Source organism: Myotis nattereri, assembly GCF_964212035.1.
Source record: "Myotis nattereri genome assembly, chromosome: 11".
In the NCBI taxonomy this organism is placed as follows: Eukaryota; Metazoa; Chordata; class Mammalia; order Chiroptera; family Vespertilionidae; genus Myotis; species Myotis nattereri.
In genome coordinates, this window is record NC_138086.1 from 8160841 (window position 1) to 8177062 (window position 16222).

At 41.3% G+C, this 16222-nt stretch overlaps 1 protein-coding gene across 1 annotated transcript in view; it reads right to left on the minus strand.

The window, feature by feature from the left end:
- PPP1R3A (protein phosphatase 1 regulatory subunit 3A) overlaps positions 1-14408 on the minus strand; it is a gene marked incomplete at both ends in the record, with an annotated part of 49593 nt that extends 35185 nt beyond the window's left edge. Inside the window, one exon of the mRNA XM_081102057.1 lies at positions 13624-14408. Coding sequence (XP_080958183.1) covers positions 13624-14408 — 785 coding nt within the window. The remainder of the gene's footprint in view (positions 1-13623) is intronic.
- Positions 14409-16222: the final 1814 nt, after the last annotated feature.

Sequence of the window (16222 nt, forward strand, 5' to 3'; positions counted from 1 at the left end):
AACTGGTGTGAATGTCAGCAGGATGCATCCAGATCCCGGGCTGGCAAAGGGCATCTCACAACCCACCCAGAGGGCTGATCGCGTCCCAGCCCCCTCCCCTACCCCATTTGGGACCCCACCAGTGCACAAATTCGTGCACTGGGCCTCTAGTGTAACATAATAGAAAAGCTAAACTAACTGAAGAATGTTTTATTATATTTAATACATACACATATGTATACACAAGACAAATTTTAAGTAAAGCTCATGCATACATATGTGTGTATTTTTTCTACATAAAGAAACACATCAAGGATAATTAAATGTAGATGTTTTGAATGCATACTGCTACCTATGTTCAATTTACTAAATAAATTATCAGGTGGATTTGCACGTATTCATTGACCAGAAAAAATAGCTCTTAGTTAAAATTATACACACATACAAGCATGTCAAGAAATTTAACATATATTACATGAATTCTGCCTATAGACACAGTATTAACCTTTCTACAAAAGGATGCACTTCTAACAAACTTAAATTTCAGCTGATCTATATTACATTGGATTTTTACAAATCTAATCAATAATTATTTTCAATGTCTTACTTATGCAATTACATTTTTGGGTAAAATTTTATTTAAAAATTAGATATCTAGAAATTAGTGTAACTAGTATTTTAATTATTTTTATATGTTTAAGAGGGTTTCAGAAACTCTAACACAGCTATCTTTTTAGGTAGGATTGAGATATGAACTAAGTAATCTTCTGAAATACTTTAATTTTGTAAAAAAAAAAAAAAAAAAAAAAAAGAAAGAAAGAAAGAAAGAAAAAGTATCCTTCCTGTCTCTGACTACCAGAGGAGGTATAGTAATAATATGAATACTACCTCTATTACTCAGTCCTATCAACTAAAGAGGGAGAGCTTCTTAGCTAGCCTGCTATTAACCTATTGGGCTTCCTCTTGTTACATTAGTCCTGGCAAAGCACAGTCCTTAAAATAACAGTATAATTAATTGCTTAAGAGAATCCAGTTGGTAATGAGTTTCTTTTTTTCTGAATTCTGAATTAAAATGCTACAAACTATTTTTATTAGTTTACTAGTTAGGACCTCAGAGAAAAAAACAAAACTAAAGTTATTGGGTAACTTGACAAAAAAAAGAAAAACCAGTGATAGAAACAATATAATTTTGCTAAATGTTATTTTATTTTTGTGTTTTTTTAAATACATTTTTATTGATTTCAGAGAGGAAGGGAGAGGAAAGAGAGATAGAAACATCAATGATGAGAGAGAATCATTGATTGGCTGTCTCCTGCATGCCCCCACCTGGGGATCGAGCTTGCAACCCCGGGCATGTGCCCTTGACTGGAATTGAACTTGGGATCCTTCAGTCCACAGGCCTATGCTCTATCCACTGAGCCAAACCAGCTGGGCTAATTTTGTTAAATTTTAAAGTGTAATGATAGGGACTCCAACATTTAATTCTAATGAAAATCAGAGAAACAAATGACAAGATTGAAAACATAGAACAATATGAATAGCTGCCTAAAACTCACAGTATTTTCTATAGAATCAATGGACATATAAAGAGCTTCCCAGACAAGAAAAGCTAAAAAATTAATCACCACCAAACCAGTATTATATGAAATGCTGAAGGGTCTTCTTGAAGAAGATAAAAAATATGAACAATAAAATGGCAATAAATACATATCTATTAACATTTGAACCTATATACAAAATAAACAAGCAGAACAGAGACAGACTCATAGATATAGAGAATTTTTTGTTGTTTGACAGATTGGAGGTGGGGGGAAGGAATATTGGAGGGTAGAGGGGTGGGGTGGGAAGAGATTAACCAAAGAACTTATATGCATATATGCATAACCTATCGACTCAGACAACAGGATGGTGAAGGCCATTTGGGGTAAAGTGGAGGGAGTCAGTGGAGGAAAAGAAGGAGAAATCTGCAATATTTTCAATGATAAAGATAATTTTTAAAAAACTGGAAGAAGATCTGAACAATTAGTTCATAGAAAATGAGATGAAAATCACCAGTAAATAGCCTGGTCAGTGTTGCTCAGCAGTTGAGCATTTATCTATGAACTAGGAGGTCACGGTTCAATTCCCAGTCAGGGCACATGCCCTGGTTGTGGGCATGATCCCCAATAGGAGTGTGCAGGAGGCAGCCGATCAATGATTCTCTCTCATCATTGAAGTTTCTATCTCTACCTCTCCCTTCCTCTCTGAAATCAATAAAAATATATTTTAAAAAATTATCAGTAAATATAAACATTTTTAAGCATTCAAGAAATAAAAATTAAATTTTCATGAAATGATATTTAAATGAAAATAAAAACAATAATTTTTTTTTAAAAGTACCTAGTGTCCAACTTATGAGGTGATGTTTCAAAATCTTTTATAATCCAGAAATTGCTAAAAGTTGGAAATATTTTCCCCCATAGAAGCAATGCCATATATATACATTAGTTTTTCTGATTAGTGACTAAAAACATTGAACCCATAACATAACTAACTTTGAAACTATTTATATTATCCTGGGTCATGGCAGCAGAAATAATATTGAGAGAAACAAGCATTTCTCCATTAATCTTGGGCATATGACTTGCCAACGCAAGATTTTAAAATGTAGAATTTATCACTTATGCTATTTTGAGGCTCTACAAATTCTCAGCAAATGGGAGACATATATATATATATATATATATATATATATATATATATATATATACTATATAATAAAAGGCTAATATGCAAATAGACCGAATGGTAGAACAATCAGTCAGTATGATGCGCACTAACCACCAGGGGGCAGATGCTCAACGCAGGAGTTGCCCCTGGTGGTCAGTGTGGTCCCATAGGGGAGCGCCGCTTAGCCAGAAACCAGGCTCATGGCTGGTGAGTGCAACGGCGGTGGCAGAAGCCTCTCCTGCTTCCATGGCAGAACTGACGATGTCCCACTGATGTCTTAGGCCCGCTCCCCATCCCTCGAGGGCTCCCAAACTACAAGAGGGAACAGGCCAGGCTAAGGGAATCCCCCTTTGAATGCATGAATTTCATGCACTGGGCCTCTAGTGTATATATATATATATATATATATATATATATATATATCCTATTTAATAAAAGAGAAACATGTTAATTAGCCATACCTCCGCTACCCTTCCCATTGACTAATCAGGGTGATATGCAAATTAACTGCCAGCCAAGATGGCGGCCGGCAGCCAGGCAGCTTGAAGTGAGCATGAGGCTTGCTTGCTTCAGTGACGGAGGACTCCAACGTTCCCCGCCTGCCGCTGCCAGCCTCTGAGCTTGCAGTTTGAAACGTTGTTACAAATATAGAAGCTAAACAAAACCCCAGAAATCTGCTTTCAGCCAGCTGGGATCTCAGAGCTGGAGTTGAAACAGTGTTTCGATTATAGAACCCAAACAAACCAGATACCTGCTTTCAGCAGCTGAGGCCTAAGAGCTGGAGCCAAGCCTCAGAGCTAAAGCTGGCCCAGAATTAAAAAAAAAGAAAGAAGAAAAGGAGAGGTTGGGAGCTTCAGTCACCCGCCAGCCTGAAAACAGCCCTCAGCCCCTCACCCAGACGGGCCAGGCACCCCAGTGGGGACCCCCACCCTGATCCAGAACACCCTTCAGGGCAAACCAGCCAGCCCCCACCCATGCACCAGGCCTCTATCCTATATAGTAAAAGGGTAATATGCCTCCCAGCACCAGGATCAGCAGAGCTGCGAGGCCTCCCGGCACCGGGATCAGTGTGACAGGGGGCAGTGCCCAAACACCCTGATTGCCCTGTGGCTCTGTGTGTGACAGGGGGCGGGGCCACAACCTCCCTATCTGCCCTGCTCTGTTCATGACAGGGGAAGGAACTCCAACCCCCTAATCAGCCCTGCTCTGTGCCTGATAGGGGGGAGCTCCCCAACCCCCTGATCACCCTGCGGCTCTGTGTGTGACAGGGTGTGGCGCCCCAACCCCGCCCCCCCCCCCCCCACGGGCTCTGCTCTGTGTGTGATGGTGTAGAGCCATAACCTCCCCATCGGCCCTGCTCTGTGTGTGACTGGGGGTAGCTCCTCAACCCCCTGATGGGCCCTGCTCTGTGCGTGACAGGGGGGAGCTCCCCAACCCCCTGATCGGCCCTGCTCTGGGCGTGACAGGGTACGGAGCCCCAACCCCCTTGATGGGCCCTGCTCTGTGAGTGACAGGGGGCAGCGCCCCAACCCCCTGATTAGCCATGCTCTGTGCGTGACAGGGTACGGAGCCCCAACCCCCTTGATGGGCCCTGCTCTGTGAGTGACAGGGGGCAGCGCCCCAACCCCCTGATTAGCCATGCTCTGTGTGTGACAGGGTTGGTGCTGTAACCTCCCCATAGACCCTGCCTTGAGTGTGACAGGGGGCGGTGCCCCAAACCCCCAATCGGCCCTAACCTGAGTGTGACTGAGGGTGGCATTGCAACCTCCCAATCCGCCCTGCTCTGTGCATGACAGGGGGCGGCGCCCCAACTCCCCAATCAGCCCTGCTCTGAGCCCCACCAGGGGCTGCACCTAGGGATTGGGGCTGCCCTCTGCCACCCGGGAGCAGGCCTAAGCCAGCAGGTCATTATCTCCCAAGGGGTCCCAGACTGCGAGAGGGCACAGGCCAGGCTGAGGGACCCCCCCTTCCCCCGAGTGCACAAATTTTTGTGCACCGGGCCTCTAGTATATATATATGTATCCTATCTATTAAAAGAGAAACATGGTAATTGGCGTACGACTGCTGCTACCCTTCCCATTGGCTAATCAGGGCGATATGCAAATTAACTGTCAGCCAAGATGGCAGCCGGCAGCCAGGCAGCTTGAAACTAACATGAGGCTTGCTTGCTTCAGTGACGGAGGACTCCAACCTTCCCCACCTGCCGCTGCAGGTCTCTGAGCTGCAAGCAACTATGTAACAAACATAGAAGCTAAACAAAACCCCAGAAACCTGCCGGGCTTCAGGCCGCAGGATTGCAACATTGTAAGCAAAGGCCAGAAACCTACTTTCAGCATGGGAGGCCTAAGAGCTGGAGCCAAGCCTCAAAGCTAAAGCTGGCCCCGAATAAAAAAAAAGAAAAGAAAAAAAGGAGCGGTTGGGAGCTTCAGTCACCCCCAGCCTGAAAACAGCCCTCAGCTCCTCACCCAGACTGGCCAGGCACCCCAGTGGGGACCCCCACCCTGAAGGGTGTGTGACCAGCTGCAAACAGCCATCATCCCCTCACCCAGGCTGGCCAGGCACCCCATTGGGGACCCCCACCCTGAAGGATGTGTGACCAGCTGCAAACAGCCATCATCCCCCCTCACCCAGGCTGGCCAGGCACCCCAGTGGGGACCCCCACCCTGATCCAGGACACCCTTCAGGGCAAACCAGCTGGCACCCACCCATGCACCAGGCCTCTACCCTATATAGTAAAAGGGTAATATGCCTCCCAGCACCGGGATCAGCATGACAGGGGGCAGCGCCCAAACCCCCTGATCACCCTGCGGCTCTGTGTGTGACAGGAGGTGGGGCCACAACCCCCTGATCGGCCCTGCTCTGTGTGTGACAGGGTAGAGCCATAACCTCCCCATTGGCCCTGCCCTGAGTGTGAGAGTGGCGGCACCCCAACCCCCTGATCAGCCCTGCTCTGTGGGTGATAGAGGGCGGCGCCCCAACCCCCTGATGGGCCCTGCTCTGTGTGTGACAGCGGGCTGCACCCCAACTCCCTTATTGGCCCTGCTCTGTGGGTGACAGGGTATAGAGCCCCAACCCCCCTGATGGGCCCTGCTCTGTGAGTGGCAGGGGGAAATGCTCCAACCCCCTGATTGGCCCTGCTCTGTGCGTGACAGGGGGTGGCTCCGCAACCTCCCCATCGACCCTGCCTGAGTGTGACAGGGGATGGTGCCCCAACCACCCAATCGGCCCTACCCTGAGCATGACTGAGGGTGGAATCACAATTTCCGGATCACCCTGCTCTGTGTATGACAGGGGGTGGTGCCCCAACTCCCCAATTGGCCCTGCTCTGAGCCCGACCAGGGGCTGCACCTAGGGATTGGGCCTGCCCTCTGCCACCCGGGAGCAGGCCTAAGCCAGCAGGTCGTTATCTCCCGAGGGGTCCCAGACTGTGAGAGGGCACAGACTGGGCTGAGGGACCCCCCCTCCCTCCTGAGTGCACAAATTTTTGTGCACCGGGCCTCTAGTGTGTATATATATATATATATTTCTTATAGTAATTCTGGCAAGTAGAAATTATCATCCTTATTTTACTCCTGAATAAAATGGATACAAAATATAATTTATCCAAGTTAACAGTAGTTAGAATAAAAACCCGAATCTGCCCCACTTGAAAGCCTGTGCTATTTCCATTATGCCTCCATTTGAGTCCTCCTTCCCCTCAAATGAACACACACACACACTCGCCAAACTCTCGGAGTCTTCAGGCTTCTACAGAGCCCTTACCATAACTGTGTACTCCAGTCTGCCTGAAACCTCATACTGCTTTCTGCTCTTGAATTACCCATATCCATGGTCTCAATCCAACACCAAAGCCCGTTTGGGCAACAGCCTTAACTGAGTATAAGATAGGGATAGCTCCTGACATTGCTGACATCTTAGAGGTGTCTGCATTTAAAGAGGGGAAATTATATGTGTGTGTGTGTTTGTGTGATATATGTCTGGGTACATACCCATGTAAATACACACATACATATGTACACACACACACGTGTGTGTATATCCATATCTACACTAACAAAAGAGAACCATGCAAATTGGTGTCACTCTGCTATGCCCACCAGCCAATCAGGATGAGTATGCAAATTAACCCAACAAAGATGGTGGTTAATTTGCATATGCAGGCACAGAGCGAAGATTGAAGGCTCTGGCCCGAGCGAAGACTGAAGACTGAAGACGACTGAAGACTGAAGAGGCTTGGCTCCTCCACTGCGGTCAGAGCAGAGAAGCCTCGAGGCTTGCCTTCTCCGCTGCGGCCGGTGTGGAGAAGCTTCCAGGCTTGCCTTCTCCGCTGCGGCCGGCGTGAAGAAGCTTCCAGGCTTGCCTTCTCCGCTGCGGCCGGTGTGGAGAAGCTTCCAGGCTTGCCTTCTCTGCTGCGGCTGGAGCGAATGGCCTGCGTCCCGGGTCCCAGAGGAAAACCGGTGCTGGCAGCCAGGGGAAGGAAGGACTATTGCACTAATCTCTTCGTGCAACGGGCCTCTAGTGTATTATATTTTTAGGCATAGTTTCAAAGTGAGGTATCATCATAGAGAGGATTTTTAAGTTTGACAGGACACAGGGCAATTAGGCCCACCTCAAGTGTGTGTCATTTAGGCCACTTCCCTTACATTATTCCTGTTGAGGCACTGGGATAAGAACTTGGAACAAGGAGGAGTCACAGTTAGCAGAATAGGAAGATGGTATAAAACTGTGCCCCACTTCACAACCTTGGTTTTTTTTTGTTTTGTTTTGTTTTTGGTCTGGAGCTTTATTTATTTATTTATTTATTTGAATATATTTCATTGATTTCTTACAGAGAGGAAGGGAGAGAGATAGAGAATCAGAAACATCGATGAGAGAGAAACATCGATCAGCTGCCTCCTGCACACCCCCTACTGGGGATGTGCCCGCAACCCAGGTACATGCCCTCGGCTGGAATCGAACCTGGGACCTTTCAGTCCTCAGGCCGACGCTCTCTCCACTGAGCCAAACCGGTCAGGGCTGGAGCTTTATTGGCTCAGAGTTCTTGAGCCCTCCTCCATTTTCTACGGTTGCAGATGGGCTTTGGGTGGAAAGTTAGGTTTAGAGAGATCCCAGAGGATCCAAGTCAGGCATGATATCCATAGTGATTCTCTTCAGCTCGAGCTTGAGAGAAACCTTGAGTGAACAGACCCTCTCCTTCATCTCTCAGAAAAGGTTCACACGTACTCCAGGGAAAGTCTAGGCTGATTGGTACGAATTTTCAAAAACCAGAAAGCCACGAAACCCTGGTCGATCTCCAAGGAAACACTGAGCTATTTGGCTCCTTTCTGCAACCAGCTGGCAGCTTGCAAACAGTCCTCTCGCTGGGGCCTGTGCAGCTGTGTTTTATGTTCCTATATGGCCTTCACAGAGGCCCCTCCACAATTAGTGTGGACTCAAAACAAGGTAGCTATGGAATACATGAAGCCTGAAAGGCCTCCTGGGGCTATTTACACCTCTTTGGACTATTTCCAGGATCCCAGGTGATACTGCCAGTGTAAATTAAGGAAGTCTCACAATTCAATGGCACTGACAGAACATGCCACATGACCGTATCTTATGCCCCATTTTCCAATGCTTTCCTTGGCCTCCTTTTAATGATTTTACCACCCTGCAATGTAAACTCTCTGGAATCATAAAATCGTGCTTTAGAAAGTATTTCTCTCCCATTCTTGAATGTACCCAGTTCTACTCCTCAATTAAAAAAAATTGACCACTGATCAAATTTCTTCTTTGGCATTAAAATTTTTCAGAAACGTATTTGCATTCACCTGGCCAAGTTATAAATACCACCCAACACCTATATTATGCAGTTTCTTTATTTAAAATAATAAATTGGTTTCACTTACTAAAATACAAACCAGATGAAGTTAGTCTATGTACCCAATTATTGGGAACATACATAGAGCAGCTGGCGGAAGGGAAAAAAAAAAGATGTTGAAAAAGTAACGCTCTTACCCAATGCACAAGATCAGTTACAGATCACACATTCTAGAAAACTCTAAATGTACAATAAATGGTTCTTATTTCATCTTTTATCCATGGCTTCCATTGTGTACCCAAAGAATCTGAGCTTGGTTTGGGTATTCTCTCTCTCCAACTCTCTGCTTTCATTCCCTGTGAGGCCTTTCCCTAGGGGCCTCTCCTTGTTTTCACAGGATCATATTTTCCGCCATGCTTCTTACGCGGATACTGATGCCTAACAACAAAGTACCTGACACCCAAACACGTGTGAAATGAGTTTTGGAACCTGAACAAGGGTGGCTGTGCTGTCTGCGAAGTAATGCAGGTCCAAGAATCAGGAAATTAGCTGAATAAGATGATAGTTGGCTTTTGGTGACTATTCTGTATATGCCCCAAACTGTACTGAAAACGTTAAAAATACAATCTCATTTTACTTTAATTTAATCATCGCAACATCAGGCATCATTACCCCATTTACATATGAGTAAACTGAGGCTCTGAGAAATTAAGTACTATGCCCATGGTCACATAGCTAGTCAGTATACATTTACTGGGATTAATACTGCACATGTCTTTTTAAAGGCAAAATTAATGGCTTCTTAACCTTTCTGATCTGGTCCTCCATCCTTTTATCTATTAAATATGGAAATATTAATAATCCTTAAGATCTCTTCCAACTTCAAGATGTTCTAGATATACTGACACACATCTCATAAAATTTGCAATTCAAATAGTTTTGCTTATTTATTGAAATCTTGCAAGAGGCAAAGAAATGGCTCTCGACAGCTGAAAATTTAGGAACCCTGAAAGGAAAGAGGAGAGGACCTTATGGGCAGGTTGAGCCCTTCTGGGATTTTTCAGATCTAATTAAAGCTAGATTGAGCCCTTTCTTTTTTCAGCAGTTCATATTTACTGATAGCTTACTATGTGCCAGACACTGTGTCAAAAGTTTATAAATAAGATTTCATGCATCTCAAAAACCCCTCTGAGATATTATTATATTGTTCCTAATTAACAGATGAGGAAATGAAGTTTAACTTGCGCAAGGTCACAAGGCTAGCATGTGATAAAGCTTGGACTCAAATCCAGATATGATTTACTGGGAAGCCCATAATTTTTAAAAAATATGCTTTTATTGATTTCAGAGAGAGGAAAGAAGAGAGGAAGAGAGAGAGATAAAAACATCAATGATGAGAGAGAATCATCGAGGGGCTCCTCCTACACATCCCCTCCTAAGAATTGAGCCCGAAATCCAGCCATGTGCCCTGACTAGGGATCAAACCATAAGCTCCTGGTTTATGGGTCGATGCTCAACCTCTGAGTCACACCAGCCAGTCTGAAGTCCATAATTTTAACTTTGAGGTTATTATACTGCTTCTGTATGCTACTTTTAGCCTATTTATCTATATACATTTAATGCAAATTATATCAATATCACTTATTTCTTTGGAATAAAGCCTATGAGATGTAGATCAGAAATCTGCTTAGTTTATCAGCACATACTTGAGTGCCACATATTTGATGACACTTACCCTGTATCTCACGAGGCATGACTTATTGGTGCAGTTAATTGCCTTTGGTCAGCTCTCAGTCACATGCATATGAGTTACAAACTCTGCTTTCTGCTCCCTCATATGTTTCTTTTTGTCCAAAGTGGATAGATTAACAAGCATCAAAGAAAATAGATAACTACATCAAAGAAAATAGGCAATGTCTGATCTGAAAAAAAAATTAAAATCTCTGTAGAAAGAACTTACTGCCTAGGGTGATCGACTTTACTGAAATCCTACCTCACTAAACACGTCCCCACAGTTCATTCTGAACGTGTTAGGAGGGATTGTTGACATTCTCAGAAGATACAATCTCCAAGGCCCTGATAGCAAATTAACCTTGGTATTAACAGGAATTCAAGTGAGATATTACTCTCTAGGACAACTTTATATTCATCTTAACTCTGACATATATCGTACACTGTTGTTAATCTACTTGAATGTCTGAAGCTAAAATTCACATACATTTCCCTTCTCTATCTTCAGAAGCAAGTGACCTCCAAAGTAAGCTACATGGAAAGTGTGGGAATGTTTTTGTTTTAAAAAGGCCCATTTAGATTCTGTAACCTTTTTAGGGGAGGAGGATATTTTAGAGGCTATAATTATTTATTAAATAAGTATTAGTTCATTTTTAATTTAACCAAATACACATTTTGTAAAATAGCATCAATACAGCGTGGTATTTTTCTCTAACCAAATTCTTCACAATGAAATCCATTTGTAATATTCATTAAAAAATTTAGTAATGCTCTCTTGTGTGAGTTTTGGGAATATTTGAAACACCATTGCATATCAGTTATATCATGGAAAAGCTGTATAAACATTCTGTAATGGGACATTCTCTTCTAAGGACCTGTCAGGATTTCCTGCGTACACTTCCTCGTGAGTGTCATGTACCAGGTGTAAACACTCATGTTGGACTGAAACAGCACAGAAGGCCTCCTCCAGAGGCAAGTGCTTCTCTTCAAAACGTGGCGGGAATGATGTTGATGTTGGTGGTTTCTAAGTTAGTTATAGACATGCATTCAATGTATTTGTAGTTTTGAAGGAGAGAGATTTTTTCCCCCCATTTTTATAAATCATTAGGAAAGTTTACAAGCCTTCAGGCTATTTTATGGTTTTGCTCTTCTCAGGTTTTCCCCCAAAGCAATGTTGGCCTGGTGGTTGGTGGGAGGGAGTCAATGGGGAAAAAGGGAGACATCTGTAATACTTTCAACAATAAAGATAAATAGATAAATAAATAAAAACTTGAATGGTGTCCCCTATGAATCCAATGGTTACTGTTCTGAATACAAACGTGTGTATGGATATATATACAAGGTGGGGCAAAAAAGCAGGTTTCCAGTTGTGAGTACACGAAACACAGAGTTTATTCTTATGTTATTATTTATTAATTATTTTATTATTTTCCATACAAACAACTGTAAACTTACTTTTGCCCCACCCTGTATCTAGTTGTACATATCTTACACTTGAAGTTCCAATAATATAGTGACTGGGGTAGATTAGGCCTATCAGGTGCCCATTTGTTCTTGATAGCAGATGAAAGTTTGGTTTATCAAAGAAATCCCTTCTATATACCATAGTTTAGCATGTATTTCTTGTCATTTTGAAACTCTATCTTTAACGTGCACAAAAATCCTAAGTCAAACATTGCTTTTCTGATGAGCTCTTTGATAATAAGGATGTGCCTTTTCTAAAATCTGCTTTCCTCTATTGAGCAAGTTGTAGCACATTTAATAAATATCATGGTGACAATCTCATTTGAAGGTATTTAACACATAAATGTTTATGTATAAAAATTAGTTTGTTGCCGAAACCGGTTTGGCTCAGTGGATAGAGCGTCAGCCTGCGGACTGAGGGGTCCTGGGTTCGATTCCGGTCAAGGACATGTGCCTGGGTTGCGGGCACATCCCCAGTGGGAGATGTGCAGGAGGCGGCTGATCGATGTTTCTCTCCCATCGATGTTTCTAACTATCTCTCTCCCTTCCTCTCTGTAAAAAATCAATGAAATATATTTTTTTAAAAAATTAGTTTGTTAAATAGTGTTGAGCTTACTTTTTTCTACATAGCTAACATGTTGCTGAGTAATTTCATAAACATCTAAATTATTATTTCAGCACATGTAGAGATTATGATTTCTCTCTTAACAGCATCAGTTAAAGTCTGAGAAAGTTTTCTTTAGACTAAGAAAGTTGGCATAATTCACAAAGTTGAGTAAGTTAAACTTTCAAATGACTTTAAAGGATAAGGAAAATAGAAATATTTTATATGGTTAATCGCTTCCATCTATTTTATATTTAGTTCATTAATGCATTAGAATTACACATTTAGATCAGAACTTGAAAGCACAAAGATGTTAAACATGTCCCACATCATATCTTAGGTTTTTATTTAATTTTTTTTAGAGTTGCGGTCCCCTTTTCATCATATTATACTATTTCTGTCGCATTTATTTGATCTTTGGACAACCCAGGAGACAATCAAACATTTGCCTGTGGCTGGGGGAGCAGTGTGGACTTTCCCAGTGGGACACTGCGCAGCGGAAGAGATCTATCTCCTCCTCGATGTTTTACTACTGACCCAGAGTCATGGAAATTACCCAACTCTACAATAAAGAGATCTGAATGCTAGTTTTCTTTTTTGCATATTAATAGGAGAGCAAGGTTACTAATGAGGAAGTCACAGCCCCAATCTCTAATCTATAAAGCTGAATATTTATATTTCTAGTTGTTTTTATTTTAATTCTGCTCCATTTACTTTTATTAACTTAGACTACCTGTGTTCCATGTTACATTTGATTATAATTATATTATGATGTTTTATGTCTAATTCATACATCATTCACATGTTTATGTGTTGCTCTTAGTTCACTAAGAAAATCATAGCTTTCATGATTTAACTTAAAATGTATCACTCCAAACAAAAATGTGTTGCAGCTTTTAGGGGAAGGCTAAAAATTTCTGAGCACTAGGTACATTACAACACACTTTTATATTGATCAGAAATGTTTTGAAGTAAAACAAAGGCATTTCAAAACTGCTGAAAATAAATAGATTTTAAATGACAAATAGTTTCATATGTTAAGAATCTGGATCCCATAGTTTCAACTGAAGGAATTTATATCTCATTAGGCAAGCGATACACACATTGCATTCCCCCTTCCAACTATTAAATTATACCCTATTTTTTCTTGTATTAGCAGGAGAGATAATACAGTGCTATTATCTAAATAGCATTGACCTTGTTAAGGCCTAACAGCATTGTTTCATACATAACAAGCAGTATATTTTTAAACAGAATGGCAATCCCTTAACAGCCCATGAGATAATGACATAAAGACTTTAAGATTTTAAAGAGTAAAGAATGTAAGATATATTCTCACCTTGGTTTCACTTTTAAGCAGCCTTTTATTTGTTTGTTGGGAACTTCTTCCTTAGGTTTCACAGGCTTTGGCTCTTGTTCTTTCTTTTGATAAACCAACACATAATTTGTGCCATTATTATTTGACCAAAATGTACCAACAGAAGTTTCATAACGTATACAAAACTCGACTTTACTGCCATCTTTTTGATAATGGGGAACCAATGAAATCTTAAAGGAGAACTGGTCAGTCTCTCCATCACATGAATTTGGCACATATTCTGCTAAAATGTCAAAATGTGTCTTCCAGTCATCTAAGGACATTCTCACATATACTGACTTCTCAAAAGAAATATTTAAAACTCGAATAATGCCCTTTATACTTGCAGACCCGGGAAGATACTCCGCTGACTCCAATATCGCTTTCTGGACTTGAAGTTGTTGCATAAGATCTTTCGGAGAAGGCAAGTCAAACAGTGGAGATAAAACATATTCTTCCTGGTGGAAAATGTCCTTTGTTAGGTTGAAATTGGTTGAAACATTCGGTAAATCCCAGCAATCAAATTCTTTGACAGATACAAGATTGAACCCAAAGGTGTCAGCAAATGAAACTCTTCTTGTACCTGAAGACGGAGTGTCCAGATACATATCTTCAGAGGAGTCAGAACCTCGTCTCCTAGGCTGAGGGGAGAAACCAGGTTTCAAAGTAGCTTGAACTTCTTCATCTTCAGAAAGAGAATCAGATAAATTAGGAACTTCTAAAAAGTTATCTTTGCTAATCTGACTGGGTGCTTCGGAAGGCTCCATTGGGCTCTCTGATATCAAATAAGAGAGAACTCTACAACTAGGAAGGCTGATATTCGAGATCCAGGGGCTAAAATAAGTGTAACGTTACAGTTGACATTAAAAGAAGGAGTCAGCTCTATAAATAGGTTCGTTGACATGTAAACTATGCCAGCTTGCCTCCAAAGGCCATTAATATGATAACATCCATGCTACTCTCACCAGTATGTTTCAAAGTTACCTCTTGGTTTTAAAGTTAATGTGTTTATCAGCTGAATTCCAAAGAGACACTTAGCTGTGCTAGAAAATCTAAAACTTAAGGATAAAAATATGATTTTATTCAGTTGCTAGTAAAAAGTAAATCCAGGCTCATTTATTTTAAAAGAAAATAAATGTAGTATCACAATACTGAATATGCAGTTTAAGCTAAACCAATCCATTGGAGCAGGCAAGCACAACAAGAGAGAATCAGAACATTTATAGAACTGAAAATATTCAGTACCTAATGATAATAATAGCTACCATTTATAAGGGACTTATTATGTAAAATGTGAAGTATAAAACAGTTAAATAGGAGTGCTGGGAATTCTGAGGAAGGAAACATGACTTAAATGGAGAAGGTACCATTTAAATTAAACCATGAAGGGCAGGTAAGACATCAACATGCAGGGTTGAAGTAAGGTGGTTTTCCCAAGTGGAAAAAATAGCATGAGTTAATGTCCAGAACAAATCTTTGGTTAAATACATTATTTTGAACATTAGTACATTTTTTTAATCCATGGAAAAATACACACAAGTAATGTGTTTTTGACTTGAAAATATAAGTGAGCAATGCTAAGTCTTGCCCAGGAGTAAAACATTTATGTAGAATAAAATTTTCATCTTTTATTTGTGGCAAATTTCCATTTTATGCCCACAAAACAGAAATTACTCACATCTTGGAGTTCAATGTGAGTCTTAAAGGGTGAATAGCCTGTTTAGATGCTAACTTTTGTGTGTGTTGATTTAAAGTCCACTTTGGGGATAGCAATTGAGTAAAAACCTATAAAAATGTTATATACTTTACGCAGAATGCTCCAGCTAGAAATATACCCTATCAGTATGGGATAAGTATGCAGAGGTAATTGAAGATAAATGTTTATAACAGACTTTTTAAAAAACTCTAGAAATATCCAATAGGTAACTGAATAAATAATGCTACAGCCATATGATAGAGTGTCATTAAAGTAACACTTTGTGTGTTGAAATGAAAAGTTAACTAAAATAAATGGCTAAGTGAAAAAAAAAGTGCACATATATGTGCATAGAAAATTTCTGAAAAGATCTAAGATGTTATCATCAGTGGTTATCTCTAACCACAGCAGTTGAGGGTTGTAGGGAAAATTTTCATTTATTTCAGTTTAACCATTTGTACACCATAAGCATCTATAGATGCAAGCAGTGGACCTTTTTTTAAATTAAATTAAAAATATAGTGGCAGTTAACTGGTTAAAGTTGTCTGTACTGTTTGAAATGTTAGCAATGAGCAAGATTTTTTTTCAATTTCTCTTCAACTGAAATAAATTTAAATATTTTTGAGAGTCAAAGATCGCTACAGAGTAGATGGAAGCCACAGTCACCTGCTCCTGGCCCCAAACAGGATTTACAGATAAATTATAGAGCCATCAACCTGAATAGCCAACTGGAAGCTGGCTGAAATGAAATATTATAACAAAGGATTTACAGAAGAAGCCACTAGAGGCTGATAAGAAGGACAGAAACATGGAAAGGGCTAGCCCCCACACCTATGTGCAGTGGCTAAGAAGCCAGAAAGATGTTTTGGCTGCTAAACTCCCTCT